General features: G+C 45.7%; 11 protein-coding genes across 11 annotated transcripts; 6 read left to right on the forward strand and 5 right to left on the reverse strand.

The window, feature by feature from the left end:
• Positions 1-159: 159 nt before the first annotated feature.
• Positions 160-2224, forward strand: BDV27DRAFT_154289 (flavin-containing monooxygenase; the record flags this gene model as incomplete). The annotated part of the gene is made up of 7 exons (XM_032071935.1): positions 160-446; positions 524-733; positions 788-945; positions 1002-1097; positions 1155-1252; positions 1307-1709; positions 1785-2224. 7 exons carry the CDS (start codon positions 160-162, stop codon positions 2222-2224), a joined length of 1692 nt encoding a protein of 563 aa, XP_031931198.1.
• A 2162-nt stretch (positions 2225-4386) lies between these two features.
• Positions 4387-5762, forward strand: BDV27DRAFT_168496 (aspartate aminotransferase family protein; the record flags this gene model as incomplete). Its single annotated transcript, XM_032074782.1, has 1 exon — positions 4387-5762. The coding sequence occupies one exon, from the start codon at positions 4387-4389 to the stop codon at positions 5749-5751; it is 1365 nt and encodes a 454-aa protein (XP_031931199.1). The 3' UTR covers positions 5752-5762.
• Positions 5763-7175: 1413 nt separating this feature from the next.
• BDV27DRAFT_168498 (C2H2-type zinc finger protein) lies at positions 7176-10001 on the reverse strand (the record flags this gene model as incomplete). The annotated part of the gene is made up of 6 exons (XM_032074783.1): positions 7176-8393; positions 8436-8711; positions 8742-9330; positions 9637-9696; positions 9776-9827; positions 9914-10001. The coding sequence occupies 6 exons, from the start codon at positions 9999-10001 to the stop codon at positions 7176-7178; spliced, it is 2283 nt and encodes a 760-aa protein (XP_031931200.1).
• A 1293-nt stretch (positions 10002-11294) lies between these two features.
• Positions 11295-12783, forward strand: BDV27DRAFT_168499 (transmembrane amino acid transporter protein-domain-containing protein; the record flags this gene model as incomplete). The annotated part of the gene is made up of 2 exons (XM_032074784.1): positions 11295-12596; positions 12659-12783. 2 exons carry the CDS (start codon positions 11295-11297, stop codon positions 12716-12718), a joined length of 1362 nt encoding a protein of 453 aa, XP_031931201.1. The 3' UTR covers positions 12719-12783.
• Positions 12784-13498: 715 nt separating this feature from the next.
• On the forward strand, positions 13499-14272 carry BDV27DRAFT_142226 (serine hydrolase FSH; the record flags this gene model as incomplete). Its single annotated transcript, XM_032069922.1, has 4 exons — positions 13499-13540; positions 13594-13670; positions 13771-14222; positions 14262-14272. 4 exons carry the CDS (start codon positions 13499-13501, stop codon positions 14270-14272), a joined length of 582 nt encoding a protein of 193 aa, XP_031931202.1.
• A 187-nt stretch (positions 14273-14459) lies between these two features.
• On the reverse strand, positions 14460-14950 carry BDV27DRAFT_142227 (4-carboxymuconolactone decarboxylase; the record flags this gene model as incomplete). The annotated part of the gene is made up of 2 exons (XM_032069923.1): positions 14460-14671; positions 14734-14950. 2 exons carry the CDS (start codon positions 14948-14950, stop codon positions 14460-14462), a joined length of 429 nt encoding a protein of 142 aa, XP_031931203.1.
• Positions 14951-16750: 1800 nt separating this feature from the next.
• Positions 16751-17896, forward strand: BDV27DRAFT_168501 (FAD dependent oxidoreductase; the record flags this gene model as incomplete). Its single annotated transcript, XM_032074785.1, has 1 exon — positions 16751-17896. The coding sequence occupies one exon, from the start codon at positions 16751-16753 to the stop codon at positions 17894-17896; it is 1146 nt and encodes a 381-aa protein (XP_031931204.1).
• A 987-nt stretch (positions 17897-18883) lies between these two features.
• Positions 18884-20546, reverse strand: BDV27DRAFT_168502 (transmembrane amino acid transporter protein-domain-containing protein; the record flags this gene model as incomplete). The annotated part of the gene is made up of 5 exons (XM_032074786.1): positions 18884-19300; positions 19350-19738; positions 19790-19981; positions 20093-20354; positions 20415-20546. The coding sequence occupies 5 exons, from the start codon at positions 20544-20546 to the stop codon at positions 18884-18886; spliced, it is 1392 nt and encodes a 463-aa protein (XP_031931205.1).
• Positions 20547-22497: 1951 nt separating this feature from the next.
• On the forward strand, positions 22498-24254 carry BDV27DRAFT_154296 (fungal specific transcription factor domain-containing protein; the record flags this gene model as incomplete). The annotated part of the gene is made up of 3 exons (XM_032071936.1): positions 22498-22837; positions 22896-23797; positions 23862-24254. 3 exons carry the CDS (start codon positions 22498-22500, stop codon positions 24252-24254), a joined length of 1635 nt encoding a protein of 544 aa, XP_031931206.1.
• A 688-nt stretch (positions 24255-24942) lies between these two features.
• BDV27DRAFT_122825 (uncharacterized protein) lies at positions 24943-25208 on the reverse strand. The gene has a single exon (XM_032065718.1). It carries the CDS (start codon positions 25151-25153, stop codon positions 24965-24967), a length of 189 nt encoding a protein of 62 aa, XP_031931207.1. The 5' UTR covers positions 25154-25208; the 3' UTR covers positions 24943-24964.
• An 87-nt stretch (positions 25209-25295) lies between these two features.
• BDV27DRAFT_142231 (MFS monocarboxylate transporter) lies at positions 25296-26873 on the reverse strand (the record flags this gene model as incomplete). Its single annotated transcript, XM_032069924.1, has 4 exons — positions 25296-25810; positions 25890-26430; positions 26494-26594; positions 26741-26873. 4 exons carry the CDS (start codon positions 26871-26873, stop codon positions 25296-25298), a joined length of 1290 nt encoding a protein of 429 aa, XP_031931208.1.
• Between the last annotated feature and the right edge of the window lie 744 nt (positions 26874-27617).

A 27617-nucleotide genomic window follows, 5' to 3' on the forward strand; every position in this document is an offset into this window, starting at 1 on the left:
TGGTTCATGTACATGCGTGCGTCGGCCTGGTATCTTATACCGAAGCGCAAGCACCATCGGTATACTCTGTATGCTGCATATTTCTAGTGGTACGCGCACTCAAAGGTGAAAGAATCTAAAGTTCAGTGATCCTTCGGTCAACATTGTTCAACCATCACCATGGGAAGTAATGGTATCAACTCTTCGACAGACGCCTATCGTGTTCTAGAGGCACCGATTGGTCAGGCACGTCACCTTCGGATTATTACGGTTGGTGCTGGTGCAGCAGGGTTGAACTTTGCTCATCAGATCAATCGACACATGCAAAATATTACTCACGTCGTCTATGAAAAGAATCCTGAGGTTGGAGGGACATGGTACGAAAATCGGTATCCAGGATGTGCATGCGACATCCCATCGCACAGTTATCAATTCACTTGGGAACCAAATCCACACTGGAATAAATTGTATGTTTTCATTAAAACCGAAGCCTGCCTCTTACCTGTGCGGTGTCCAGGAATCCATAAGGCTGAAATTCAATTAGCTACTCCACGGCACCAGAGATTCTCCAGTACTTCATCGGTATTGCGAAGAAATATGATCTATATAAGTTCATCAAGCTAAATCATCAGGTTGTCCGTGCTGAATGGCAGGAGTCCGAGGGAATCTGGCGACTTGGCATCAAGGACTTGAAAAGTGGTATTATCATTGAGGATTGGTGCGATTTCATGATTAGCGGCTCTGGAATTCTGAAGTATGGCAGACCCGATCTATATGCTAAGTTCCCATTTTCTAATTATCCTTACAGCAATTGGAAGTGGCCTAATATTCCTGGATTGCAATCGTTCAAAGGAGAACGGCTGCACAGTGCCGCTTGGGATGCTGAAGCCATTTGGTCAGCCAAAACCGTTGCCGTCATTGGGAATGGCTCTTCTGGTGTGCAGATTGTTCCAACGATTCAACCAGGTACGACGATAAATGAGCTTGGACTATTATGGTCCATGAGCTAACGGTGTGGCTAGACGTGAAGGAGCTCATTACCTTTCTGCGATCCCCTACTTGGATCACAGCCGGCTTTGCTCAGAGTAAAGCCGGCCCAAATGGAGCCAACTTTAACTGTCAGACCTCAATTTACACTTTTGGCACCTCCTGGTATCTGCTAACTGATGAAAAAGTTTCCGATGAAAGAAAAAGAGAATTCGAGGAAAACCCGGGGATATACCTAAAGTACCGCAAAGAGATTGAGAACGAGCTCAATACGAGATTCAAATTTGTAAGCCTCTGGGTAGAATGCTGTCAACTTTTTTACTAATTTATTTGCTTCTAGATTCTTAAAGATAGCCAGGAGCAGGCAGACGCTGTCAAATTCTCCACGAAGGATGTGAAGGCGAAACTAGGGGAGAAAAACCCTTTGTTGAAGTACTTCTTGCCTGATTTCAGTGTTGGGTGCCGACGAACGACACCTGGAAATGGGTATCTTGAAGCCCTGACCGAAAGGAATGTGCGGGCTATCACCGAATCCATTACTGAGATTGTCCCAGAGGGCATCAAGGTCGACAGTGGTGAAATTGTAAAAGTCGATATGCTTGTATGCGCCACAGGTTTTGATGTCTCCTTCTGCCCCCGGTACCCTGTCATCGGCCAAAACGGCATTTTACTTAGCCAGCAGTGGAAAGTAAAACCAGAAGCCTATCTCACTATGGCGGTCCCGAATTTCCCAAATCATTTCAGTCAGTACTATCCCCCTCCTCAAGAGAAAACTCGAATATTATATCAATATAGAAGCTAATATAAGAGATATCCAGTGTTTTTGGGACCAAATGCCCCCATTGGCCATGGCTCTGTTCTTCCGATACTTGAGCACTCTGCTAAATATATACTCCGGATGATACACAAGTGCCAAACTGAAAGGATCAAATCGGTTGTGGCCAAATGGGATGCTGTTGCTGACTTCGTTGAGCATATAAACACATTCATGACACGTACAGCATGGAGCACTCATTGTAGATCATGGTTTAAAAATGGGAAAATCGATGGCCCAATTACGGCTTTACACCCAGGCAGCAGAATCCATTGGTTCCATATGCTGGATCAACCACGTTTTGAGGACTACAAATGGACAACCTCTGACAAAAATCGATTCGCCTTCTTAGGAAATGGATTCTCAACTAGAGAGGGGGAAGGTCGAGACTTGGCATACTACTTTGATAACCCGGACGCAGGGTTTGAGTCGATCAGATATTAAGCCCTAGCACTCATCTGTAGCTTAATGTCTTTGCACCAAGTCAATCGGCTTACATCTGCGAAAATTCCTGACCATGTCACGGCCTACTTTTGTATTCATGCGATATCATTCAAGTAGTTTTGGTTTCTTTCACAATTCAATTACCGTTGTTCATCATTTCTTCCCTCATCCTTACATCCTAATTTGCCAGTTTCTTCTCTTCCTATACCCGAATATACGAGAATCTATAACCCAGGGTCATAAATTAATCCTTCTAATACGTAGCATAGGATTCAGCTAGATCTCGCAACAAGGGAAGTCTTCTAGTCCTACCGGACATGAATTACCAGTGGCTTTCAAATGAACGCATTGAAGTTGTCGCCTGGGATCGGTAGTATCGATTTAAATGGGGGGTTGTTCAATCGTTATTGGCGTTTCCTTGCTCAGTCAATATAGCAGACATCAATTTTATATGATTGTGTCATCAAGATTTGTAGTGAGCTCTGGAATCGGATATTGATCTACTCCTACTACTAGTAATATCCATTGAAATTTCGAACTAAACATATACCATGATCTGGTTGTTAGATGTCATACGGTTAAAGATAATACTAGTAGTAAGCCTTGGAACTTGAAGATGGCATCCAGAATACTACTATTTCGGTGTATAATTTCCCAATATACTAGTGCTCAATTTCTATATAGGGATATTACACTCCGTGAGTTCTTACTAACACCAACCTCTCACCTAGCACGGCGCTGTATGTGCAAAGCAGGCTTAAAAGAGGATTTGGATAAAGATACCTAGTATATAAAGATGGGCAGGCTCGCCTAAGAATCATAGATGCCAGAACAACTACATTTAGAGCAAGATTTGCAGAAACAAACAAGGGGCGCGCGGGGAAATATAGGTCAGAACATGGCATATCGGCCACTTAACCTTGGAACTCTTCAACAACAACTCACGTTGGGGTGTATTAGGATTATACAGACTGTATATAGAGAGATGCAAATGATAGCAAGTGTATATTGGCAGATGAGCGAGCTAGAGTAGATATAGGGAGTGTAGAGCTCACATGATGGTTGGCCTTAGGCATATCCGAACAAGGAAAACTAGCAGTCGGAATAATAGTAATAAGGAGCAGACACCAACTGAAGTCAGCCCAGGTCTCGAGCAACCCAAATTATCATATATGGTGACCCTTTGAAAGGTTTTTATTCTCTTTGATATTGTACCACCTCCAATTTTCTATTTTATCACGACCAACAGAACTGCTTGATGGCCAGTTTCATCAAACAAACCTTTCTCCACAATAACCCGAGCACCAACAAGGGATAAAAGCACTAACGGAGTCAATTTTGAAAGGCGCGAGCATTAGCTGAGGATCATATTGACTGTTACTTTCTGTATTGCTCCATCTGCAAATCATATGTGGCATCGGCAACCCTCGAAGCATGTATAGCTACGAGAGGCAAAAAACGGACAATTGGAGAATAGCTTCCCGAATCGCAATCTCTGTTAAGCCAGTATTAATTGCTATTCGCATGTGTGCTCCAAGTCCAGTCTATTTCTCCAGGGTAATGAGCATGCTAATATCTGCAGGGGGCAGTAATAAATCTTCGTGCAAAAGTTCCCGATGTTGCGGTTTCCTGGCCACGCCACCAAGACACGAACCACCAGTCTCCAGTTATTGCCCACTATTGAAGATGTTAAAGCCACGGATACTATGGGCTCCTCAGAATTCAATAGTAAATTTATCAAGTTACCTTGTTGAGCACACCATAGCGTGGGCCACGACAACTTGAAGCCCAACGTCGCGCCTTTGAGCCTCAACTACCCCGACAGTTATATTGAATTTGTGTTCATAGGTACTTACCCCAAGCAACTAGCGACCTTTCCCCGCACCCTCCCCGCAGTCATTATTCTACTTATTTCGTTCTTCTTTAGAACCGTGGATGGACTACGAATTATCAAAATCAGGCTTGTCATGTTTGATAGTCTATAAATATTTGAAATTAGCCGGACGAGCTTCAACAGTCGATCTCCTTCGGCTTCCCTTTCATCAATCAGGGACGTTGACTTGAAGGATTCCCAGTTTCCAATTTACTTCTACCGACAAGTTATTGATCTAGAGATTCCATTCTCAACCTTCCACTACACAACTCGAACTTGACAATTCGTCATGACCTCCGCGAATGAGGATGCCTTGCCCCAAACTGTCCAGGGATGGCTTGAACTGGACAAAAAATACCGGATCAAGGGTCGATATGACATTTCCCAGGTTTTAATCAAGGGCGAGGGTGTGCGAGTCTGGGACGCGGACGGCAAAGTCTACATTGATTTTGAATCCGGACAAGTTTGCGCATCCACCGGTCATTGTCACCCAGCCTACACCAAGGCCATCGTTGATCAAGCGGGGCAGCTTGTGCAAACTGGCTCAGGGTACACGGATCCTCCACGCATCCTGTTGGCCAAAAAGCTTGCTGAGATAATGCCTGGAGATCTCAGTCGCTCGTATTTTGCATGCACAGGCTCCGAAGCGACTGAGGCTGCCATCCGACTGGCCAAAATCTACACTGGTCGGACTGAAATCGTAGCATTGACGCGTGGCTACCACGGAATGACTCATGCGAGTTTGTCTGCCACTGGATTAGGTGGTAAATTCAAGAGCATCCCGGGCAGTGGTCTCCCTGGTTTCATACATATTCCAACCCCATATGCATACCGCAGCCCGTACAAAGACGATGCCGATGATATGGCCGCCTTTCGTCAGGGTATGGAAGCAATCAACTGGACTACTACAGGGAAGCCTGCTGCTATCATCCTCGAAGTAGTCATGAGCGTTGCGGGAATGATCATCCCTTCCAAGAAGTATGTTCAGGCCGTGCGCGAGTGGTGTACAAACACGGGAACATTGATGATCATCGATGAGGCACAATCGGGTGTTGGACGGACCGGCAGGTGGTTTGCCATTGAGCATTTCGAAGTGGTTCCGGATATAATCACTACATCGAAGAGTCTAGGTGGCGGGGTTCCTCTATGTGGTGTCACTACAACCCCTGAAATTGCCGATCGTGTCGCTGAGTTGGGCTACCACCAATCATCCTCCCATACAGACGATCCCTTCCTGGCAGCCGTTGGCCTTGCCAATATTGAGATCCTAGAGAACGAGAAATTGGTCCAAAATGCGGACGTTATGGGGCGATATCTGAAGGAGAACTTTGAGAAGATGCAGCGCGAACATGAGATTCTGGGCGATGTCCGTGGACTGGGTTTGATGATCGGTCTCGAAATAGTCATTGACAAGGCCAGCAAGGCACCATCACCCCTCCATGCCAGTGCCATCAGTGAATACTGTCGTGCGCATGGACTTCTGCTGGGCCACCGGCCGACTGGAGCCGTTAGTGGCAACAACATTCGAATTCTTCCACCATTGATTTTGAGTCACTCAGAGGCTGATGAAGCTCTCGCTATTTTCAGGGATGCTGTCATCCATGCCGAGAAGACTGTAAAGGCTCAGCCCCCGGCTGGAACAGCTTGGATGTAGGCAATATTGTCTATTCAGAGTTTCCACTGGAAAATGGCTATTCGAATTACTGACTGGTAAATTCATAATTAGAACAAAAACTTATTCTGAAACCACTTTCGGAAAACTTTTACTGTGGTCAGATGTATTTCCTTGGTAGCCATACTGGAACAATCTCATTTTTACACATATGGGCAAGTTTCCTTTTACAATGAGTTCCAGAAAATTTACTCGACCCATTGTACTTGCTGGTTATCTTCAACTCAATAACAAACTTATTTCTCTGTAACCCCAAATTTACTCACGTAGTATCCTAGCCGCTGCAACTGATATACGAGGTTGACCTCAGGGGGTAGTGAGTCGTGGATACAAGCTAATTGAGACCTGCACACAAAGACAAGAGTCTCTAGATTTACCTATCATCTAATACATCGTTTCATCCATCCGGAATATTTCACATCATCTTCGAACTCGAGTAGAAGCCAGTGAGAGAAGAATGAATATAATTTACAAAATCTCGGATAACAAAGAGGGCTGCTTTTGAGGAAGAAATTAGGCAAGCGCAAGTACATGAGGTGTTCGCGAGACGATCTTGACCGCCACAGACTAGAACAACAGATAATCATCTGCATTTGCGGTCCATGATGTTGAGTACGATCTTGACATGATAGAGGAGAAGGATGTATGCCCTCGTAGGGCACTTGATAGTTGGGTTCTCAAGAAACCTAAGCCCAGAAGTAAGATCATCTTTATCACTCGGGCCCCGGATGGAGCTTCGATTCTTGCCAGTGCCATTTTTGGGATAAGAATATCCTTGAACGATCGGTTTTACTTAGTGCGCAGATAAACAACCATAGTATGTGAACTTGAAAGAGACGTTACGGAGTGCCTTGAACATTGTTACCTCAATTCATACAGGTGATAAGGCCGAGATGGAGTGGAGCTCCGTCCTGGGAACTAATATTCGGGGCTAGGCAGCGATATAGACGCGATTGACTCTGTCAGGGGATAAAAAACCGTATCCATAATCCTGGAAGTTTTGAAACATTTAGCGACGAGATTATCTTCGCGCCCGCGCACAGAGGATACGCGATCAGATAAGCAGGTATAGTCAAGGTCAAATATCCTGGGATCTATACAGGTTGGATCTTTCACCATGATAAACTTATATTAAATTGATATTTCCGTAAGAAAATCAATCATAGAGTTATTAAGTGCTAGTTCATCCCGCAGAGGTCTGATATTCCGAACAGCTACACTAGTGTAGGCAGTACCAGTAACCCACGAGGTAGAGGTATCAAAACAACTGGCATTTCATAGACAAATCAGCTGGGCCATATAGTTCAAGCTCACAGCATAACCTTCGAAGTTATTGGTTTTGTTGTTTCTTTTTCTTTTCTTGCTTTGAAACATTGGTAGCAGCCTCGCAGAGCTATTCCAGAGTTTCAAATCGTCGCAATATCCTGTTCGAGCATATCCGCAGATGTGTCTAATGCTGCGCCTGTTGTTCCCATGATATCGAAGACGTGGGCACCTTTGAAGGACTCAGCCCAGATACGAATCACAACTATCGCCATCAGTTTCGCTCTTTTGACATTGTCGTGTTCGCGGTCCAGTTCGAGTCCCCAATCAGTTTCTCCAATTATGCTAGCCAAAATGCCAAGAAGCCGCTTCTCATCATCACGTAAATACTCTCCACTGCTCAAAACGAACGCCATTGTTTCCAACCACTTTGCTAAAAATAGGGCACATTCAAGATTGCAGAGGCTGTGTATAATGCTCCAGGTTAGGGTTTGAGTACGAGCAACATATTCAATGCCGATGCGAATTGGAATACTAAGTGAATGAGCGCTTTGAAGGACAGCACGTCCGACGCAAGATGAACGCTCCAAGAGGGGCGCTTTGCGGAACTCTGTTGCGATTCCCTTAGGATCACGAATTTCCAAAGGCTGGCAGATTCCAATTTCCGCGTTCAGTCGAATGTAAGCAATTCGAAAGAGGGCAGTGGAATTGAAACTGAGTGGGCCACCCGGTGCTGTAGGATCGAGAGAGGAATCCTGAATCGTCTCCCAATTCTTCTGCCAATTTCTCAAGGCCATGTCGAGACGGCAAACGGTATCTAATTGAAGCGAGATTGGCCTACATCTTCCTGTACGGTCGACTGGCTGAAAGTCTAGGGATGCTTGTCTGGTAAAGAAAATTTGTTGTAGGATGCAGTGAATTAAGACATAATTCCCAAATGATGATGGTGTCACATTTAGCGTATCATCACGCGAATGAAATAGGCTAGCATAGCTAGATTGCAAAGTCGTTTCGGAGCATGGATTTCCCATGCGTTTCGCTCGCCAATCCTCTTCATTTGTGGCTCTCCACCATGATTCGTGACCAGGAAGGTCCAAGTGACTAAGTTCCGAGTACAGAATTCTGGGTGGCACGTTGAAGGAAACTGTATGGAAATTGAGGAAACACATTGCAAGTATCTTTGTTCTTCGCCGGCCCTCTGCAGCAATCCATCTTTCCCAATTTGAATGATCTGTGTCGGCCTTGGGCGACGATTGTTCGCCCTCACGTACCATAATGGCAAGTTGACTTGCAAGGGGGAATGCATCTTTCAATAGGGATCTGTTATTCCATGTACCCATAGCAATAAGAATAATCATGGCCTGCATTGTTTGCATATCTCGTTCACTGTCTCTTCGTTGTACCCTTTGACTATTCGCGGCATTTGGCGCTGGCTGTCGGACCTGAGACAGCATACTGCTTTCAGTACGAAAGTCAGAAGACTCTGATGTCCAACCAGGCATATCACAAGCATCTCGGCGGCGGAGCTGGTCTTCCAACACTGATTTCGCTGCAATGTATAAGCGGTGAGCATGCATTGGTTGAAATCGGTATCTTGCTCCCATTGAAGCAATAGCTAATATTAATTCAGGGCATTGTTTAGTAAGAGAGGCTGATGGAAGGTGTATAAAAGGTAGATGCTCATGAAACCCAGTAAAGTATCCTTCTACGTATCGGCACAGTGTATGTCTCGAAGGGAAAACGAATTGTCCCGGAATCACATCACGATGTTTCTGAATAATATTGGCGATTCGATTGTAGTCGTCCTTCGAGATACGCCATGGTATTCCTGGTACGTGGAATGGTGAGTTAATCCGATGGGATGTTTCTTCTCTTGTGCAGGATTGTTGGGGGTTTGGATCGCTAATAGTAGACCCTGATTGCTGCTGAGGCTCCTCAGCTGGTTGTATAGAGGGTAGACGAGATCCAAATCTTGAGAAAATCCCGGATGTCTGTTCCGCTTCAACATGTCCAGCCCTTCCCTGATTGAGACTATCGTCGTGATAGCCTGTATCATGGTGGCCATCTTCGCCAGATTGATAGTCGAAATTGCCAGCTACTGGATATTGAATGTCTGGAAATGCGCTTTTCGTCATGGGAGGGAACTCAAAACAAGATATCGGTGGCAAGGAGGACAGCGTAGCTAGTGTTGAACTGGTCTCTAAACTGCTCCACAAAAAATCCAGATTGTCATCCAATGCCGTATTCCACGCTTGTGGCTGTAGAGTGATTTCATTTATTGCTGCTTCCTCTGGACTTCTGTTGTGAGGCGGCGAGTTCGATTGCTCCAAGGAGCTAGAGGCTCTAATTGGGTTCCTGCGAGCGCCATTGACATCGCGCGGTGTAGCTGAGAGGAAGTTCCCGGTTTCTTGCAAATTATTCGTGTCGCTGATGGATGGGTCCAGATAAGAAGTTTGAATATGCTCAGCAATTAAACCTACTTGTTCCTGGCCAAAATCTGTTATATGGCTTTGGTTGCGTTCTTCAGTTAGAGGTCCATGTTCAGGTGTCATATTACCTGAAATGGGCACCTCGGATCCGATGTGATGGTGAGCCGTGGCAGACTCATCGTGAGAGCTTCCGGCCTCGTTATGTGTGAGTCTCAAGTGACGAGAAAGAAGATCGCTGTACAATTCATATAGAACTATCAGTATTGAAGATGCAAGCAAGGCCAGTCGCTTGAACTATCGGGGTAGAAACGAACGCTCGAGAGAATGTACGGCCACAGTGACAGTTAAATGGCTTTTCTTTTGTGTCTGTACGTGAGCAATAGTTAACATGGTCTATATTGTCAAATGTTTATGTAGACGTGCCCATCAAGGAGAGTAAATACAGCACATACGTGTCCTTTCGTGGCGATGGAGGTGTTCATTTCGTCGGAACTGTTTCGCACAAAATTTGCACGGTCGAACTGGACATTTGGGGCGCATATTTTCTTCTTTTCTCTGGAATACACGTTCAATAGGTAACGACCCCCGTCAGGTGCATGTACGGCCTGATGCGGAGACTGCAACCCCAAGATCCGGTGGGGCATCTACAACTGGAGAAGATTAGGAGGGTTTAAAGTAAATTCGCCGTCGCCCGGGGGAGGGGGGGGGGAGGGGTTACGAAGTTGCCAAGAACCTTGACGTTATAGCAGATCCAGAGGATATGATGATTCAATATATTTAATGTATTCAATCACCCGACGCAGATAAACTGACAGGCTAGTTGTCAAAACGGAAACGTAAAGGACCGAAGACCCGGAGAAGCAGAAGTGGAGTTCAAATCAACTTCTTCGACGAAGCCCTAAGGTTTCATTCAGAACAACAGTACTTATTGCCCCATGTTACGGCGCCAATGCGCCAGTGCCGACTGCTGGGAAAGGCCCTCTCGGCTACAGCAGGCAGGTGCCGTGTACCGGCAGGTTGGGAATACAGTTGTATCATGTAATGTCGTTACATACCAAATACCATCTAGACATGCTCGACAGTACAGTATCATCCAGATATCGGTGGCCAAGGGCGACAATCACCAATAGCGCACGGTACTTTATATACAGCGAATGGCTACACTAAGGGTTGAGACTACACATATTTGGAGTCAATTGTCTTCATTATGATGTTGGTTTTCTGTTTATTATTCACCCATCAGGCCTTCTCGAGCAGGCCAACTCCAGCCGATCAATCCAGGATGCGCTTCGTGGCACGACCTAGTCACCGAATTCCTTCCAAGCACGTAGATATCTCTCTTTTACAAAAGCAATGGCCGCTTCAGTGGATTAATGCCTCTGTCAACACATTATCGTAAACATGGCAAGAAGGAGGAACATAAAAGACATCTGTATACATCGGGAATAGTCCATTAGATAGACTACAAATCTTTTCTAAGCGATGAAGCCGTAAGCTGACATACACACGGTCAAATTCTCAATCCTAACACTTGAATAAGTAATGGATGATGTTGGGGTATCTTGATAAAGTTTCCCCAGAGTAATTGATTCCGGTGGAGGCGTTTGTTTGTGCTCACTTTAACTTGCTCTTTCTTCCACCTGTCATTTTACTTATTCTTTCACCTCCTCTTCCGTGTCGATTAAACTTATATTCAACTGCAAATAGCACTCAAGTTATCAGCTCTTATCTAGCCTCTTCGTGTCTAGTTTAAACTGAGACCATCGTTTTACTGCTCCTAACATGAGTCACTCGATTCAAGACACCGTTTACGAACCCCCTTCTTCAGAGAAGATGCAGAAGAAGGATGCCGAAAAGTGCAACATGCTTTCTCCCGACGATAGTGATGATGTTGTCGCTGTTGAATTGAATGATGTAGACAGACACGTCTTCGAACACGGCGTAGGAAGGTTCAATCGCCTTGGTTGGAAGCGGCTTACGATTGTTCTATTAGTCGAAGCTGTTGCCCTTGGATGTCTGTCACTTCCATCCACATTTGGAGCCCTGGGAATGGTCCCGGGCACGTTATGTTGCGTCGGACTTGGATGCATTGCGGTATACACCAGTCACACTATCGGCCGAGTTAAATTGAAGTTTCCTGAAGTGGCACACTATGCTGATGTTGGTCAGCTGATGTGGGGACGAGCTGGCTATGAAGTCATCTATGTGATGCTTACGTTGATGCTTCTTTTTATTTTAGGCTCGCATTGTCTTACTGGAACTATTGCGTTTGTTCAGATTACAAAGAGTGATATTTGTTCTATCGTCTTCACAGTTGTTTCTGGAATTATTTTACTGCTGCTCGCTATACCTCCTACCTTTACAGAAGTCGCTATTCTTGGTTACATTGATTTTGCTTCTATTGTTCTGGCCGTTGGGATCACAATCATTGGAACTGGAGTTAGAAGATCTCAGGTATCCACAGAATGGTCTGCATGGCCCCGAGAGGATCTCACATTCACAGAAGCCTTTGTTGCGGCCTCCAATATTGTTTTTGCATACAGCTTTGCTATATGCCAATTCTCCTTTATGGACGAGATGCATACGCCGAAAGATTATGTGAAGTCTATCTGGGTGCTAGGAATTCTTGAGATCTTGATTTACACTCTCACTGGATCGCTAGTGTATGTCTTTGTCGGTAAGGATGTGAAAAGCCCTGCTTTACTATCCGCAGGAGACTTGCTCAGCCGGATAGCCTTCGGGGTCGCACTCCCTGTGGTTTACATCAGTGGTTCAATAAACACCACTGTTCTGGCCCGTATGATCCATGGGAGGTTATACAGAAACTCCGAAATCCGATTTATAAACACGAGGATGGGGTGGATAACCTGGTTATCTCTGATTACCATTATTACCGTCATTGCGTTCATTATATCTGAGATTATACCTTTCTTCCCTGACCTGCTGTCTATATGCTCCGCCCTCTTCATTTCCGGCTTTACCTTCTATTTTCCAGCTCTGATGTGGTTCCTACTTCTCCGAGAAGGAAAATGGAATACTGCATATAACATTTTCTATGGAGTCGTCAACGCTTGTATTTTTGCGATAGGAGTTATCACACTGGGTTGTGGTAGTTACGCCAGCGTTCAAGACATTGTATGTGACTTCCCCAATGCTTCCTCCATCGCCAACATTGTGACTCATATCAGTCTATACAGATTCAAAACTATCAGACAGGTGCTGTTAGAGGAGTTTTTGCTTGCTCGACACCCGCTTGATCCAATAGGTAGGTTGGACTGCTTAGCCTCCACACTTTTGAGGTGCTACGGGCATAAGGTCTCTCCAAGCTTTTCTGGTCGCCATTTAGATATGGACTGTACAGAGAATATTTAATAGCAATATAAACTTCAAGTTACAACCGACAAGTATATTTTTTCGGCCGAGTTCCCTAAACAATATCAGAAGCTATGATTTTACAATTTCAAGGTTATCCTGGAACCATTTACACTTCATCTTTGCCAGCTACTCGATGACAATTCGTTCTGGGCTCAAAAGCAAAAGCAACCTAATGTTCTCAAACAATTCGTAGAAAAAAAAAAGAGAGAAAAGAGGAAGGCTCACAATAAAGTCCTAGAAAGACGTTATCGGCCGTTGTATTGAATCGGCTGTATTCATATTCGACTACTGAGGAAATTTCCCCATCGTGGTAAACGTCTGATATCGGCCGCAATGAAGCAATGAAGTTTTCGAGTTTGCAGGGCCGTTACCAATCACCTGGTTGCTGATATGGTATCATATGCAACCTCGCAAGTGTGCATGTAGCGGGGGCTAGAGATGCGAATACCATAGATGACTTCAATGCCTTCCTGGGCCACGGCGCTACAATCTCATTACCTGGCCCCGGAAAATGGGTATTTGCGAATACATGAGGGGTAGTTATTCAGAGCGGTGTGTAATCAGACCAGCTGTTCGGATATCTCGTTTGTTCGATAGCCACAACATTACTCACACTTCTACCCCTTTGTTGCAGCCACTTCCACCTCTGGAAAAATTCCAACATGAGGTTTTTATGTTTACATGGTGGTGGCACCAATGCCAAAGTAATCTCCCGACGTGGTATGAGGGACTGGCCCCAAGCTAACCATAAATGTAGATTTTTGAAATCCAAGTTGGTGGGCTCAAACAGAAGCTTGAGAGCAGAGGGTATCAATTAGCTTTCGTGAATGAGCAGTAGAAGCCAATGTAGCTGATGGTAAGAAGAAGAAGAAGCGTTCCTTTACCATGCCTACCACTATTTGTTCAAAGGGAAATGGGGCGCGAGATGCCAAAGCCGCACAGAGCTCCAGGACATTTTTGATGGCCCATTCTATGACCACTACCCGCGCGGCCTTTCCTCTCCAGGTCCCTACCTGACTGCGTCTTTTGCACACGTGTATCGTATAACATCCAAAACTGGCCCTTTTGATGCGGTCATTGGCTTTTCGCAGGGTGCCGCGTTAGCTTCCGCACTGCTGATACATCATCACGACAAAATTGCGGAATCAGAGTCTCTTTTCAAAGTTGGAGTCTCCATATGTGCCGGGACACCTTATGAAACATCCGGTATATCGAAGTTGAACCCGAAGCCAGGTACCGCATCCATTCATATCCCAACAGCGCATATTGTCGGGATGCAAGATCCCCTTTTTGAGGACGGAATAAAGCTGTACCGGCTGTGCGAGCCATCCAAGGTATTTCTCTATAATCATGGTTCAAAGCATATGGTGCCATTCCATGAGACTAGTCTATAGTTGATGATGGATTTGATTGAGAAGGCCATAGCCCGTGCATGAATAGTTTTAGCAAAGCATGAACGCCTTCTATGGCTGGAGCCAAAACCATCGCACAATGAAAATGTTTCAAAAGTTCGAAACTTGATTGTAGAAATAAGACTGCCTGATTGTGGAAATAAAGAATTATCCCCCTTCGGGCCCTGCGCGCCATAATCAAAAGGTATGGAAGAACAATGCATTCCTTCAGTTAGGATCGCACGTACTCTCCACGCTCAATCATTTCAATAATTGCCTTTTCAGTGACCTTTGTTGCTTCTATACCCGCAGGCGCTCCGCAATAAATTGTAGCTTGAAGAACCGCCTCGCTAATCTCCTTTTCAGTAAGACCATTATTGATTGCACCTCGGGTGTGAACTGCTAGTTCTGGCCAGGCTTTTAGAGCAATAAGCATGCCCAAGTCTAGAGGAATAACAGGGGGACTTTTGTTAATAATTTATCCTGTGGGATGGAAGATTACATACTCAGAAGACTTCGTTGCTTTCTTTCTAAGCCGGGTCTAGCCCAAACGTGACCCCAGCACCACTCTGTGACCAGCGCTTGCCCAGGACGCGCGAAGTCACTAGATCCATTTGCGAGGGATCTCTCAACGTATGCGTTTCCAACGACAGCACGGCGAATTTTGAGACCGTCCTCAAAGAGAGTTTGGTGTAAGGCTTTCAGATCTGATTCCTTGGACATGACGAAAATTACAGATGCTGTAAATAATGTGGAGGTTAAGGAGAGGCAAAATTGGAGCATCGAATACTAGGTTGCCAAACCTTTGAATTATATTATATATTGGCGTATTGGGGCTGTATCGAAACGAAGAAAATGTTCCGGGCCTAATGTGCCATATTCAGGTCAGTAACATCATGATCACACTAGCTCCCCGTACCCTAGAATATCTGTAAGACCCCAGTTTCAAACTCCCCTCGGAGTATAAACCCCCCCCACTAATCAGCGATTGGGGTATTTACTAGGGCACAACGGCGGCTGCAAGGTCCATGCGAACTTATCGCATACATATTAGATAGATATCGGGGTGCGTAATCATCCGCCCGATGGCCATTTCAGAATTTACATAATACCACAAGATGATCGTCTTGATGCGGCCATATGTTTACTTACAAGGTGCAGCCATAGCTTCTTCCCTATTGGTGCACCAAGATGCGACAATGTTCTAATTTGAATCCCTTATCGCAGTCCGAGTATGATTTTGTGCATGATCACCGTTGAGAGAAATAATTCGATACAAGCAAAAGGCTGGCCAATAAGACATTGAAACAGGGAGCGTACGCAGACAGATCAAAGACAGCATTGTACTGCATACTATTGTCAACCATGAGGCCCAAGGATTGCCATCACCTGAAAACAGAACAAGACCTTCAATACAATACACTATAAAATTACAGGAAGAAGGCATAACAGACTTGTCAGACATTTCCCGGTCTCCAACGGTGCGCAGCCGCGATCTACAGGCTTAATCAAAGCTGGATAGCTTTACTATCGCCTTGACAGTTGGTTTTGAGATTGGTTCTCCGTGTAAATATGAAACCGGTTTCGAAGAAAATTGCTTTTAAAATTGGACGACTTGACTGAGAACACAAAGAACGTGGTTGGTGCTCGGGTACGAATGCCGCGTATTGGTAGTGGGCGACGGGTGCACGCCCAGATACTGAGGGCGATAATACTAACGGAAATACTAGCAAGTGACAGTGAGATAACGACGTAATGAAAACTACGCATGCAAGCTTCACGGTATTTGTGCCATCCAGTATGGAGGATGAAGGAGCAAAATTGATGCACACTTTCCGAGAGAAAAGGCTACCTGGTGATGGTTGAAATAGGCTATCTTCCACTCCTATCGCAGCTGCCAGTGAGATAAACCAGTCTCGGGTAAACGGAGGTGGGCCTGACTGCCGGCTTACGCTCTACGAGGATTTCTATGTATCACTACCGTTATTATCCAATCATATAATGCAAAACCAAGGGTCGTCGCTGATCCGAAATCAGAAGGCTTTGGAGCTCGTATCAAGCGTGGTGACAAATAGAAGCACTTCGCCGAGCGAACATTTCTCAGCAGTAATGAGTGTGACCGAGGGGTCCACCAAAAAGGCAGAGAGTACGGGCGTAGTGCTCGTGCCCGAGTGGCTGGCCAGAAATATCCATCATATTCTCTCTCCTCTATTGGATACGTTCACAAATACCTGACCGGCTGTATGACAACCGACCCGAGGGTAAATTCAGGATGTCCTTGGCGCTCCGTGCCCGCAGAACCAATCTTCAACTGTGTGGACGGACCCCGGATACACCGTGCCCACCTCTGGTTCCGGCCGAATCACAAACAAGTACTAGTAGTTTCTGTCGTGTTTTGTATAACTATATTTTCAGGAACAAAAAAGAGGTCCAAAATTCTTCACACTACTGATTTCAACAGCTGTAACTCTCTACATCAAGACGGGTTACTCTTTACTCCTCTCCTACGCAATGATACCTGCAATGGACCAATTTGACGTGGCCGTGGTTGGGCTAGGAGCGCTTGGAAGCGCTGCTGCATTTCACTCATCTCTCAAGCGCGTCAAAGTGATCGGGTTCGAGCAGTACGAATTTGGACACGTACGTGGTGCCTCACATGATACCTCACGAATCGTCAGAACCTCGTACGGGGAGTCGGAATATGTTGCGCTTGCAAAATCCGCCTACAAGGACTGGGCCCAATTGGAAGCGAAAAGTGGCCAGAAAATGTTGACGCAGACTGGTGGTGTTATTTTCTTCCCGGAGGGTGGAGCTATGAATGCTAGTGATTTTGCAAACAGTCTCACGGAAAATGACCTCCCGTACGAACTCCTAGACGCCCAGGAAGTCAACCGGCGATGGCCCCAGTTCAACATTCCCCTGTCAGTTACGACGGTCTATACGGCTGACACCGGTATTGTGCATGCTGCCCGGTCAGTCATGGCTATGCAAAACCAAGCGCGTGTTAATGGCGCTATTCTGAAGGAGAATACAGAAGTGAGCCGGGTGGTACCGTCAGTTAATGGCAAGGGTGCGGTTGTCGAAACATCCTCTGGTCACATCTATGCAAAGAAGGTGATCATTGCGGCCGATGCATGGACGAATAAGCTCCTAGCATCTCTTGGCGCAGAGATTCCTTTATCCATTATGCAGGAGCAAGTCACATACTACAAGCCAGCTGATGCGGCTTCCTTCGACCAAAGCCGATTTCCAGTCTGGATTTGGGAGGATGAGCCTTGCTACTACGGATTCCCTACATACGGTGAACCATCCATCAAAGCAGCCCGTGACGTAGCGAACAACTTCATGACACCCGAGCAACGAACCTATGTCCACTCTCCGAAGTTGCTAAATGAACTTACAGAGTTCATGGCTAGCCTTGTGCCTGACAAGGGCCAATCTCTCCGCACAGTGACCTGCCAGTATGCTGTTACACCATCACGCCAATTCGTCATTAGTCCCTTGAAGAACTTTGGAGACATCTCCGTGGCTCTCGGATGTGGTCATGCTTTTAAGTTCGCCCCCACCATTGGTCGTATCCTGGCAGAATTAGCCGTCGATGGGAAAACCGATGACGATATATCAAAGTTTGGGATTCCGGAGGCGACTGTATCCAGCAGTAAGCTTTAGCATATTAGTGGATAAAAATCAAAGCAAATTCTAGGGGAACTTTCTTAGCCATTCGCTGCCAACTCTGTGTAAGCATAGTACTAGGATAGACGAACCAGTAATCGTAAACTGATTGCATATATCTAGAATAAAAGATAGAACTCACTCCGGAAGTTCTCATTCAATCTATACAAGACCTTATTCCCTGATCTGCCTTGAAACGACAGACCGCATTGAGTGCCCGAGTTGATTTGCTGTAGGAGGAATAGTTGTATTAGGCTCTGTCCTCGGGGAAGGCTTGCAGGACTGGGCCGCCCTTGATTTATGGCGGATACCTGACAGAAGTTCGAGGGGAAACAGATCAGAATACAATGCATTGCATGACTAGCAGTCGAGGAAGTTAATGCGAAGAGAGAAGGACAAGGAGGCGATCTAATCCATCCAGATCAGGAGGACCCATGACCCTCCAGCAATATCGGAGCGTTATAAGTGCCCCTGGAAGAGTATAAACCGCTTGTAGTCTTACATTGCTGTGTACCTGCTTTTGTCAATGACGAAGACTCCTTGGTCCTTACCCTCTGACGATCTACATTTGTAAATGTTTTGGGTCTTCATTGTTCGATGCATCCCATTAAACACTAATGATGCCAGGGATTTTGAAATAAACAAGATTATTCATTGCCTTCGTCCACATCATCTCGTTGACAACGATTGGCAAAGATTGAGATATATAAATGCTTCTGGTTTCAAATGAAGCTTTTCTAGAGCCAGGTAGATACATCTTTGACCAGAAAGAGGAGCACGAAAGTTTTAAAATCATATTCTTTCGTCAGTCATATCAATGAGCTATTTTGCTTTTACCCAAGACTAGCCACCGTGAGCATAGCACCTGAGGGAATCTGCAACTACGTACCATATATACTAATAGATTTACCAATATGAATCCACTTTATTTATTTTATAGCCTCTTAGGCGGGGTTCTTCTGCATTTCGGATTGTAGCAATGAATTAAACAGAGTTTGAGTTATCAGCACAAGACCAAATCCCTGGTCGTTCGCTGGACTTGAAGGAATCTATTATTCCGGCAATGGCGCCATAAGTGCCACCAATCATCAAGAATGTCCCGCCGATAATCATCAAGAAACTCCAACATACCAGGATCACCCACACCAGAGGCCGCTGCCTATTGCTCCAGTTATCATATAACCATATACCAGCCATTGGCTGGTAACACTGTAATGTTGCCAAAAGAGATCCGATCAGCGAGACAAGACTGTCAAATATTGGGATTCCGCTTGAAATACAATACTCAATAATAACAAGCGTCACGACAGAGGCTAGCCAGGTTCCCCAATGCACGAATGTGTTGGCAACCAGATGGTCGGAGTTCCGTAGTATCCGGACAAAAACGTACTTGCTGGCCAGCTGAATATGTGTCAGTAGATATTCGTACGACATAACAACCAGGTCTTACATGAGTGCTAATAGTTGAGGCGATAAGTATCCCCGGCAGAGCCACCCCATATGAGATCTGTTTAATCAGCTTTCCAGCCGAACCAAGGGCAGGGGATGCAACATAAGATCCGCAATAATAGTAAACCACAATGCCAATAACCACATATGTTATAGTGACAATGGTTTGACAGAGAGCCAGTGCTTTGGGATAGTCCTGAGGCTTACGCATCTCAGAAATGACTGGGAAAAAGAACGGGGGTCCCGCATATGCAAAGACAAACTGGGATACAGCCGAGATCGCATCCGTGAATGTTGGATTATTGAATAACTTGTAGTCGGAGACCCAAGGCCCAGGTGGGGCAGAGTCTGGATGATCCTGAATGGCAATAGCAATTGTCACGGTAAAGACTATATGCGTTAAAATTGGAAGTTTCGAAAGTCGGATTGGGCTCTACTCACGGGAACAAAGAAGAGTTACTAGCCCTAGCCATGCCAGGATGCTGATGCGGTCCAGAGTCCGAATACTAGCGAGTAAAAGGATACAAATAGCAGCGGTCCCAACGAAGACAGCAGTGCATGCACCGTGAGTAGAAACGGTATTGAGAGCGATCGAGATGCTTAACATTCCAGAGGCAGCCGCAAAGACCAGATCTAAACCATCATCAACATAATTTGCATTTACCTAATATCCGTGATGGCAATCAATGCTTATGAGAGTAGTTACTCAGGCGGGTGATGGATATATGGCAGGGATTCACTTACAAAGCATGAATCCAGCTCCTAGGATTTCTCGACCAACCGGCCCCAGAATCAGGGAAGTAGCATCATCAATGCCGTACACTTCGCGATGGTTCAGCTTAAAGACACCAACTATATAGCTGGACCATGTGGTAGAAAAAGCAATGCAAAGTAGACAAATCACTCCGGGAATCAAGCCCAATGTATCAAATGCTGACGGAATGGACAATACGCCGAGGCCAATCTGGATCTTCATCATAATAACAGACGTTCCAATCCATCCGAGCTAAATATTTATCAGTGTCAACCCTTCACTGAAGTCAGAACTTCCAAGGAAGATGCATACATTGCGATAGTTTGGGCCGTCTTCCGTAATGGTTCCAAAGACGCCGTCCTCGGCGATGGCGCGCTCGACATCGCCTTCATTGGGGTATGAATATTTTCCGAGGTCTTGGAGGTCCTCCCTTTTCTCAGTCATTGCATCAAAGGTATTGAACTGAAATGATTGATTTTCTACCATTAGGTACTTCAGCAAGCATGGCTATTTTATATCTTTATATGTCTGATCAAGCGTCTGCAACCCCGCATTTTGGTTGCCCCAGATTAACCATATTTGTCATGTCAATGTATCATGTAACAGGAAGTACAGCGCGACTACAGCTTATCCTTCTTATCCTCATCCTGGTTTGCCACAGAGCGTCACTATCGTTTACCATGTTGAGGAGGTCACCGGCCCCGCCAGGGGACGGAATCTCCGCGATATACTAATAGTGGTACGCGATAAGTACACGATGTGGAGACGGACTACCGCAACCTCCGAGACGGCGCTTTGGTCCTTGTCTGGCCTTCTACTTATCGTGAAAGCATTTCGCCTCTCTCGTTAAGGTTAGTTGCTAATGAATTCAGATTAGTATTTCTTACAATGGGGGAAAAGACAACCGGGGGTGGGTCCTTGGACATTGCATGCATACCCGAATGGGAATGTCTCCTGTCGGCAGTAGACATATTTCCTTTTAAGTTGTGTCTGTATTTCCAAGCAATGGAGGGTTTTTATGCTACTGGTAGTGCTTTATCTATCTGTCCAAGGTGTTTGGTCTAGGTACCCCATGAGCGGATCTTCCGTCTCCTCCTCCACATGTGATGTACATAGTACATGGTATCCAGTATCTGCTATCGTTACTACTACTAGTACTGGAATAGGTCTTTTTGTCTCTCTTCTCTTCTCTTCCTAACAGTGTATCAGAGAACCGTGTTCCCCCTAGTGCGTAGGCTGCGGCCCTGGGCCTAATCTTACAAACCAACGTATTTTGGGAAGGTATATGGGGCCAAGTTCAAAGAACCTCGCATGAGCAGTCTCGGTCCAACACCCTGAGAATTGGTGGAGAAAGCAGCACACCCCATAATGGACGGGAGGGTGGGGGGGTTTGGTTCAGGCACTGAGAACTTCACAGAAGTCACCGAACGATTGATGTGGCTCAGCCACTATCTTTCATTCAAATCTATCGCCATGGTAAGCATGATAACGAAGCGCCTTTAACTTTCAATGCAAACAAATAGTGATCAAAGCCTCAATTCTGGAGATAAGGGGGATTGCCCTACACGGACAATAGTGCTCACGTGATTACATAGGTTATCAACGGCTTGGCGGTCCGTCGTTCTTTCCGCCTCCCCTCACCTGATTGCCTGTCTTCTCACCGTATGCGGACGGTCTACTAGTCTTCATCCGACGTTATTCCTCCAAAGAGCCACAGGCTGGCACCATGTCTGAGCCACTAACACGTCAAGCTTGTGAGCCATGTCGGTAAGCCCCATACCTCCACTCATGTATCCTTTCAGCCACAATCAGACATATGTGGTTGACATCAAATAGCCGAAAAAAAACCAAATGCACAGGTGAAAGACCGAGCTGTGCATTCTGTAAAAGATTGAATACCCAATGTTGCTATTTGCCCAGAGGCTCGTCACATACCAATGGCGTCGGAACAAGATCAGGTGCTACCGCCTCGTAAGTTGCTCAATTGAAAAAAGATAGTACTCTAGGAACTCAAGACGCCCGCATAGGAAGCACATTTCCAAGAATCGCATTCGACAATTGGAGCTTCAAGTACATAATCTTTACAGACTCTTGAGGTAGGTTAAGTAACATGCTAGGAAACCACTCAACTGACCGTGTACTGTCGCATTTTCAGGGCTTCCTCAGATCAAAGCCACCCACCTGTGGAAGATACGGGAGGGTTATCTCTTGTATCTGATATTGGGTCCTCCGATCAGTTCTGTGCCGACCTCCTGAGCGTACAGAGCCCTCACCCATCTTCGGATGAAATATGTGGATTCACCCTAGAAAGGTACCTACCACTAGAGAGCTCGTCCCTCCCCCGATGCTATTTGATTTGGGAATCGAAGCCAACGATATTATTATGTAATATGCCATGGCTGAAGAGTTTTGCCGCAGGCCAGCACCACCTGTAGACGTGCTTGAGCACTTTGTTGACGTGTACCGCATCAAGTTGCATTTGCAACCATTGCCTATATTCAATCTTACGGGGCTGACAGATCGACTAATGGCTGGCCCGCAGTACTTGTTGTGGAGCTTCCTGGCTGTTGTCTTGACATTCTCCAACCATATATTCTATCAGAATACAGAAGATATCGCCAAAGACCTATACTCTCGTTCTTCAGAATATGCTGTGATGAAGTTAGCATGGGAAGGAGATCCAAATCCAGAAGTCATACAAGCTTTATGTCTGGTAGCATTGAAACACATTAGGGGTTAGAATATTCATTGATCTGAAACTACAATATTGGCCTGACTGACAAGATAGTTCAGCCCAGCAACCGACTCGCGCGTGGATGGTTATCGGCGTTGGCACACGATTATGTGCCCTCAGGCCACCACATCACGATGGGTCATCTTTAATACGTGGAGATGATTCGACATCTAGGGCTTATTGGAGTGTTTTCGTCCTTGAGAGGTTTTTTCTCTCTCGCACTATGGGATTGTCAAGTGCCGAAACTCCAGAATATCCGGAAAGCGCCCCATTACCTCCCCCTATAGTGGCCGCTATGGGCAATACATTTTCAAATTCCGCAACATTATCAGCACAACAGACATCCCCACTTGGCCGCGATGGTATAGGTCCGCCATTTTATCGACTGGTCTCTCTATGGGGTAAAGTTGGATGCTACATGCATTCGTTAAGGGAAGGCGAACTTGAAGAGCCGTGGCTACCGGATTCAACCATCTCTAAGCTCAATATAGAGCTAATAGAGCACGAAGCCCGAGTTGGTAAGGAACATTTACTGTCCAATTTGGAGTTCTCGGCTCGATCAGCAGCAGAAATAGCCCAATATTGTGAGTATTGGAACCCTTGGATTGCGGGCGAAATTTTGTGGCATGCAATATCCGCCATCCTAAATCACCCATTCATTCATCTTGTCGTTCTGCGAGCTCAAGAAGGTATACCACAGTCTAGTGGCTTTCTTCAACAAAAATGCGATCAAGCTCTTTACCACGCAAGCTGGGTTTTCCGTCTGATACAACTTACTGAGGGATTGATGGAAATTGTGAATCCCTTAGTTGGGGATGCTGTTGCTGCCACTGCGACCGTTCTGTGGCCTTTCCAATTTACTAGGACGCCTAAAATCGTCCAAACAGCAAGGGATGATTTGATTAAATGTGACAACTTTTTAAGCCAAATGGCCCTTACGTGGCCGCATATGTCAAATAAGGTATCGGCTGATCTAATTTCCCACAATTAATGTAATGTTCTTGTCCCTAATATGTACCACGCAGGTTAACATCATAAGAAAATTGCAAGCTCTTGCAGAAAAGAATCGAAAGACACCAGCGGCTGATGAAGCAACCATCTGTTTTCAGCCTACATTATTTTGCAGCTTGCTTGATCCTCAATTTGGTGAGACAGTCTCAAATGGCTTACCAAACACTGATCTAGACCCTTTATCCGAGAACGACTCACAGTCGAAAATGCATCTAAAGACACACTTTGTACATCCTCTGTTGGAGGAGCAATGTTCAGGCCGGCAGCAAGAAGAAACATTCTCTGCACCAAATTCTACTGAAGACTTCTTCATGAGTACAGATAATATGGATCAATTCATTATCGAGGAACTGTCTTCCCATTTTCTACAAAGCGGACTGTGGAACATGGCTCCAGACTCAATATAAATTCTAGTATGAGATGGTCGTCGCTTCACTAATCATGCCCAGATGGCTCCTTGGATTAGACCAGAAGGCTCTGTGCTTTGGTCACATGGCGCTGGAAGAGCATGCTCTTTCGAGGGAGCAGGTATCTTTAAAGCTGATACTGCAGAGCTCACCCAATCGCCGATCTGCGGAATCATAATCTCGATGCCTTCAGTCTTGGAGAGGAGACGAGCGGAGGTTGGTCCTATCTAGTCTAGTCAATCAAGGACTGGCTTCTGATGGGATGACTTGTTGTCATCTATGAAACTAGTTCTCCTGAACTAAGCCGGACGTGCTATCCCTTTCAAGATCGCGAGCAACAGGCTTTACTAGAAATGTGTCTTATTCGGATATTGAATGACTTAAGATAGCAAAATAATAGATATTTCATTGCCAGAAAATAATTGTATAAGTGCAAGGGAAATGATGATTGATGCCGAACCTTCGACAACATGGAGCACGTGTATACACACAAACCCTGGGACGTACAATAAATTGGTTTGCGGTCAGGGTCCGAGTGTATAGTATATTATCTATATGAGAATATCAAGGTACTACTAGGTAGCTCACCCGGCATTCAGGATTTCACTGTGAGGAAAAGTTACACATAGTCTATATTCTTGTAGATATTCATGCTGGAGATTTGATGCTCCCATTGACCGCATTGGACTTTTTTTCTTCGCACATCCATACTAGTAGTAACTTGGACAGTGGTATTTGACACTTCTTTTGACTCGAGTACATGACACTAATACTGCGGGTTTGAATAACAGAAATAGGAAGCACTGAACATAATATGGAAAAGATCTCGACATACCGCCCGACTCATTAGAGCTTTCGGCTCCGCACTGTTGGCTTTGAGAATAACCAGGATAGTCCATTCTTGAGATACCTAGGTAGCATGGAATACCCAGTGCAGTATGTAACACCAGCTCTATCTGGAGCACGGGGCTTTTTTTTTTTTTTTTTTTTTTTGGGGATATCAACCTTGGAATGGAGATTCACCGATCTTTTAGTAGTGAACTAACCCACCAATCCAAACTTCTTACCTATCCATCCAACGGTTGTAAATGAAGCCGTGAACCCACAGAAAATAATGAGATACCCATATCCGCTACCATAAGCGAATCCAACACCCCGTTTCAAAGCATCACTCGCCATGAGAGCACTACCTACCGGACCAGATATCAAGGATCCAATGCCTTTGCCAGAAGTGAACAGAGCCATAATCATTCCTGTCTCAACATTGTAGCTGCGTCGCACCACACTCCCGCAACCCGACCAGGTTGCAGGAAATCCACCGGCGAAGACACCATACAAAAAAGCAAAAATGAAGAGCATTGGTTTGTATACCGCAAAGCTCCAAAAAAGGAACACGGCCACCACGGTCCCTCCGGCGCAAATATTCAAAGCGAAAGTTACATGATAACGATCCACTAGCCACCCCATGAGAGTAGCACCCACTACATTAGCGGCTCTAAATAGCGCAATAGCAACTGTGCCTGAGAGCGTGGACCAGCCCTGGTCAACCGCAAAAGCTGGTTGTCACCATTGAATGTCAGCTTATTGTTCAGGTAGTGCTCATTGCGCATTGGGGACCTTTCTCATGACACATACATGGCATATAAAAGGTAGGCATAAAATATCCCAGGCTTTGGACAATATTACCAAAAAGCAGAATCCACAGACTGGGACTTTTGAGGAACTTCAAGTCTAGTTTCATAGGGCCTCTGGGACTTTGGGAATAAGGTATTCGTCTTTTCATGAAAAAGAGGGCGGGGGTTGTCAGAGTGAAGGAAAGGATTGCCCAAGTGCGTAGGGCAGTTCGAAATCCCCATATATCTAAGATCCAGGACATAGCAAAAGGTGTCACTACCCCAGCTATACCAGCTCCGGCAATGAAAATCCCATACGCTAGGCCTTTTCGTTGAACGAACCATTCATCTAGATATAAGAAAGCAGGGAAGTAATGAACGGATCCGCCCAAGGCATAGAGAACTCCCTGTGTAGCTAGCAGCTGAGAAGCCGTATTTGCGAAAGAGGCGCCAACGATGCTGGCTAAGAGAACGATGTATCCCATGACGCTGAGCAGTTTCCTATATTTTGGGAACCAACGGAGGAGGCCATAGATTAAGGGCGCAGTGCAATACATTAAACCCTAGGGAAATCAAATACAGTCAGCGTCATACACTTTTACAATTTGTGTGCCAGAAAGACCCACAGTCGCCGTCGTGCCGATTACAGCGACAGTCGATTTTTCGCTGGCGAATGCTTCCTGGCGGTCATAATACTCTTGGAATACCCCGAAGGAAAATGGGAAACCTGTTCATGCCCAGTCAGCTCTCCGAATGATGTGAACCCAAAGTTGTGAGATATGGTGAGGTGGTGAAGGTACATTGATTTACTGATGCGAACGTCCCATGGTATTTTGTTGTGACGGTACGTTTGTGTTTTTGCTAGTCACTCACCCCAGACTAATGCTTCTAGAGCACAACAAGCAGCTAGGGTTAGCCATGCATCTTTGCCGCGGTCCGTGGGTGGAAGTGCTGAATTCTCCTGTCGGTGAGAAAAGACACCGGGTTGAAATTCGATGTCCTCCATATGAGGGCTAGTGTCGTCCAAAAAGCTCAAATATTGTTTCTTGCCAGTGCCAGTAAAGTCGTTGCTCGAATTGGAGTCGGAATGACAGCCGGAGAACTCAGTCTGAGTGGGATTGCCGTAATCAATAATACTTGGTGGTGCAGGGTAGTCTCGGCAACTTGGTGGGAAGCCTTTGGGGTGCAAAATAAGGTTAATCGGCTTCACGGCCTTCCCCTCGGCGTCGTGGCTCTCGGCCGCGGCCGTCGTAGCCGACAAGCTCCTTAGCAGAGCGACTATCTTAACCTTGGGGATTCCGGTCAACCCACATGTAAGCTTACAGCCAGGCTACTTGACCTCTGTACGATAAATTTCCCTGTAGCCAACCACAGGCGCTTTGAAAACCCTTTGGAGATACAAGGGGCGGATTCTCACTGTAGATCACCCGTGAATCGCCATTTGTCTTGTTCTAGTCGGATGAATGCCCAAAAACAATCACCTAGTGCATCTGATATTCCTCCGGCCTCTGTTCTCTGAGCATAGTAGCCACAATGTTTGCTTCACGCAAGACAATGATTCATTCAATTTGCTATACTACTTAGTAGGCGATGATATGTCCGAAAGCGCATTAAGATACTCAAAAGAAGAAATCGCCAGGGAACTATTTCGAGGTGCGAGCATTAGCTATAAGATTAAATTGAAGGAAAGCATAGATAGGCGTGCCGATACCACTGTCAGAAACAGGATAAACCAAGCCTATGCTGTTAT

This window comes from Aspergillus caelatus (genome assembly GCF_009193585.1).
Source record: "Aspergillus caelatus strain CBS 763.97 unplaced genomic scaffold BDV27scaffold_26, whole genome shotgun sequence".
Classification (NCBI taxonomy): domain Eukaryota; kingdom Fungi; phylum Ascomycota; class Eurotiomycetes; order Eurotiales; family Aspergillaceae; genus Aspergillus; species Aspergillus caelatus.

Bases quoted from the DNA above. Each gene is read 5' to 3' on its own strand.
- BDV27DRAFT_122825 (XM_032065718.1), bottom strand. From the start codon at position 25,153: ATGGACTATCCTGGTTATTCTCAAAGCCAACAGTGCGGAGCCGAAAGC.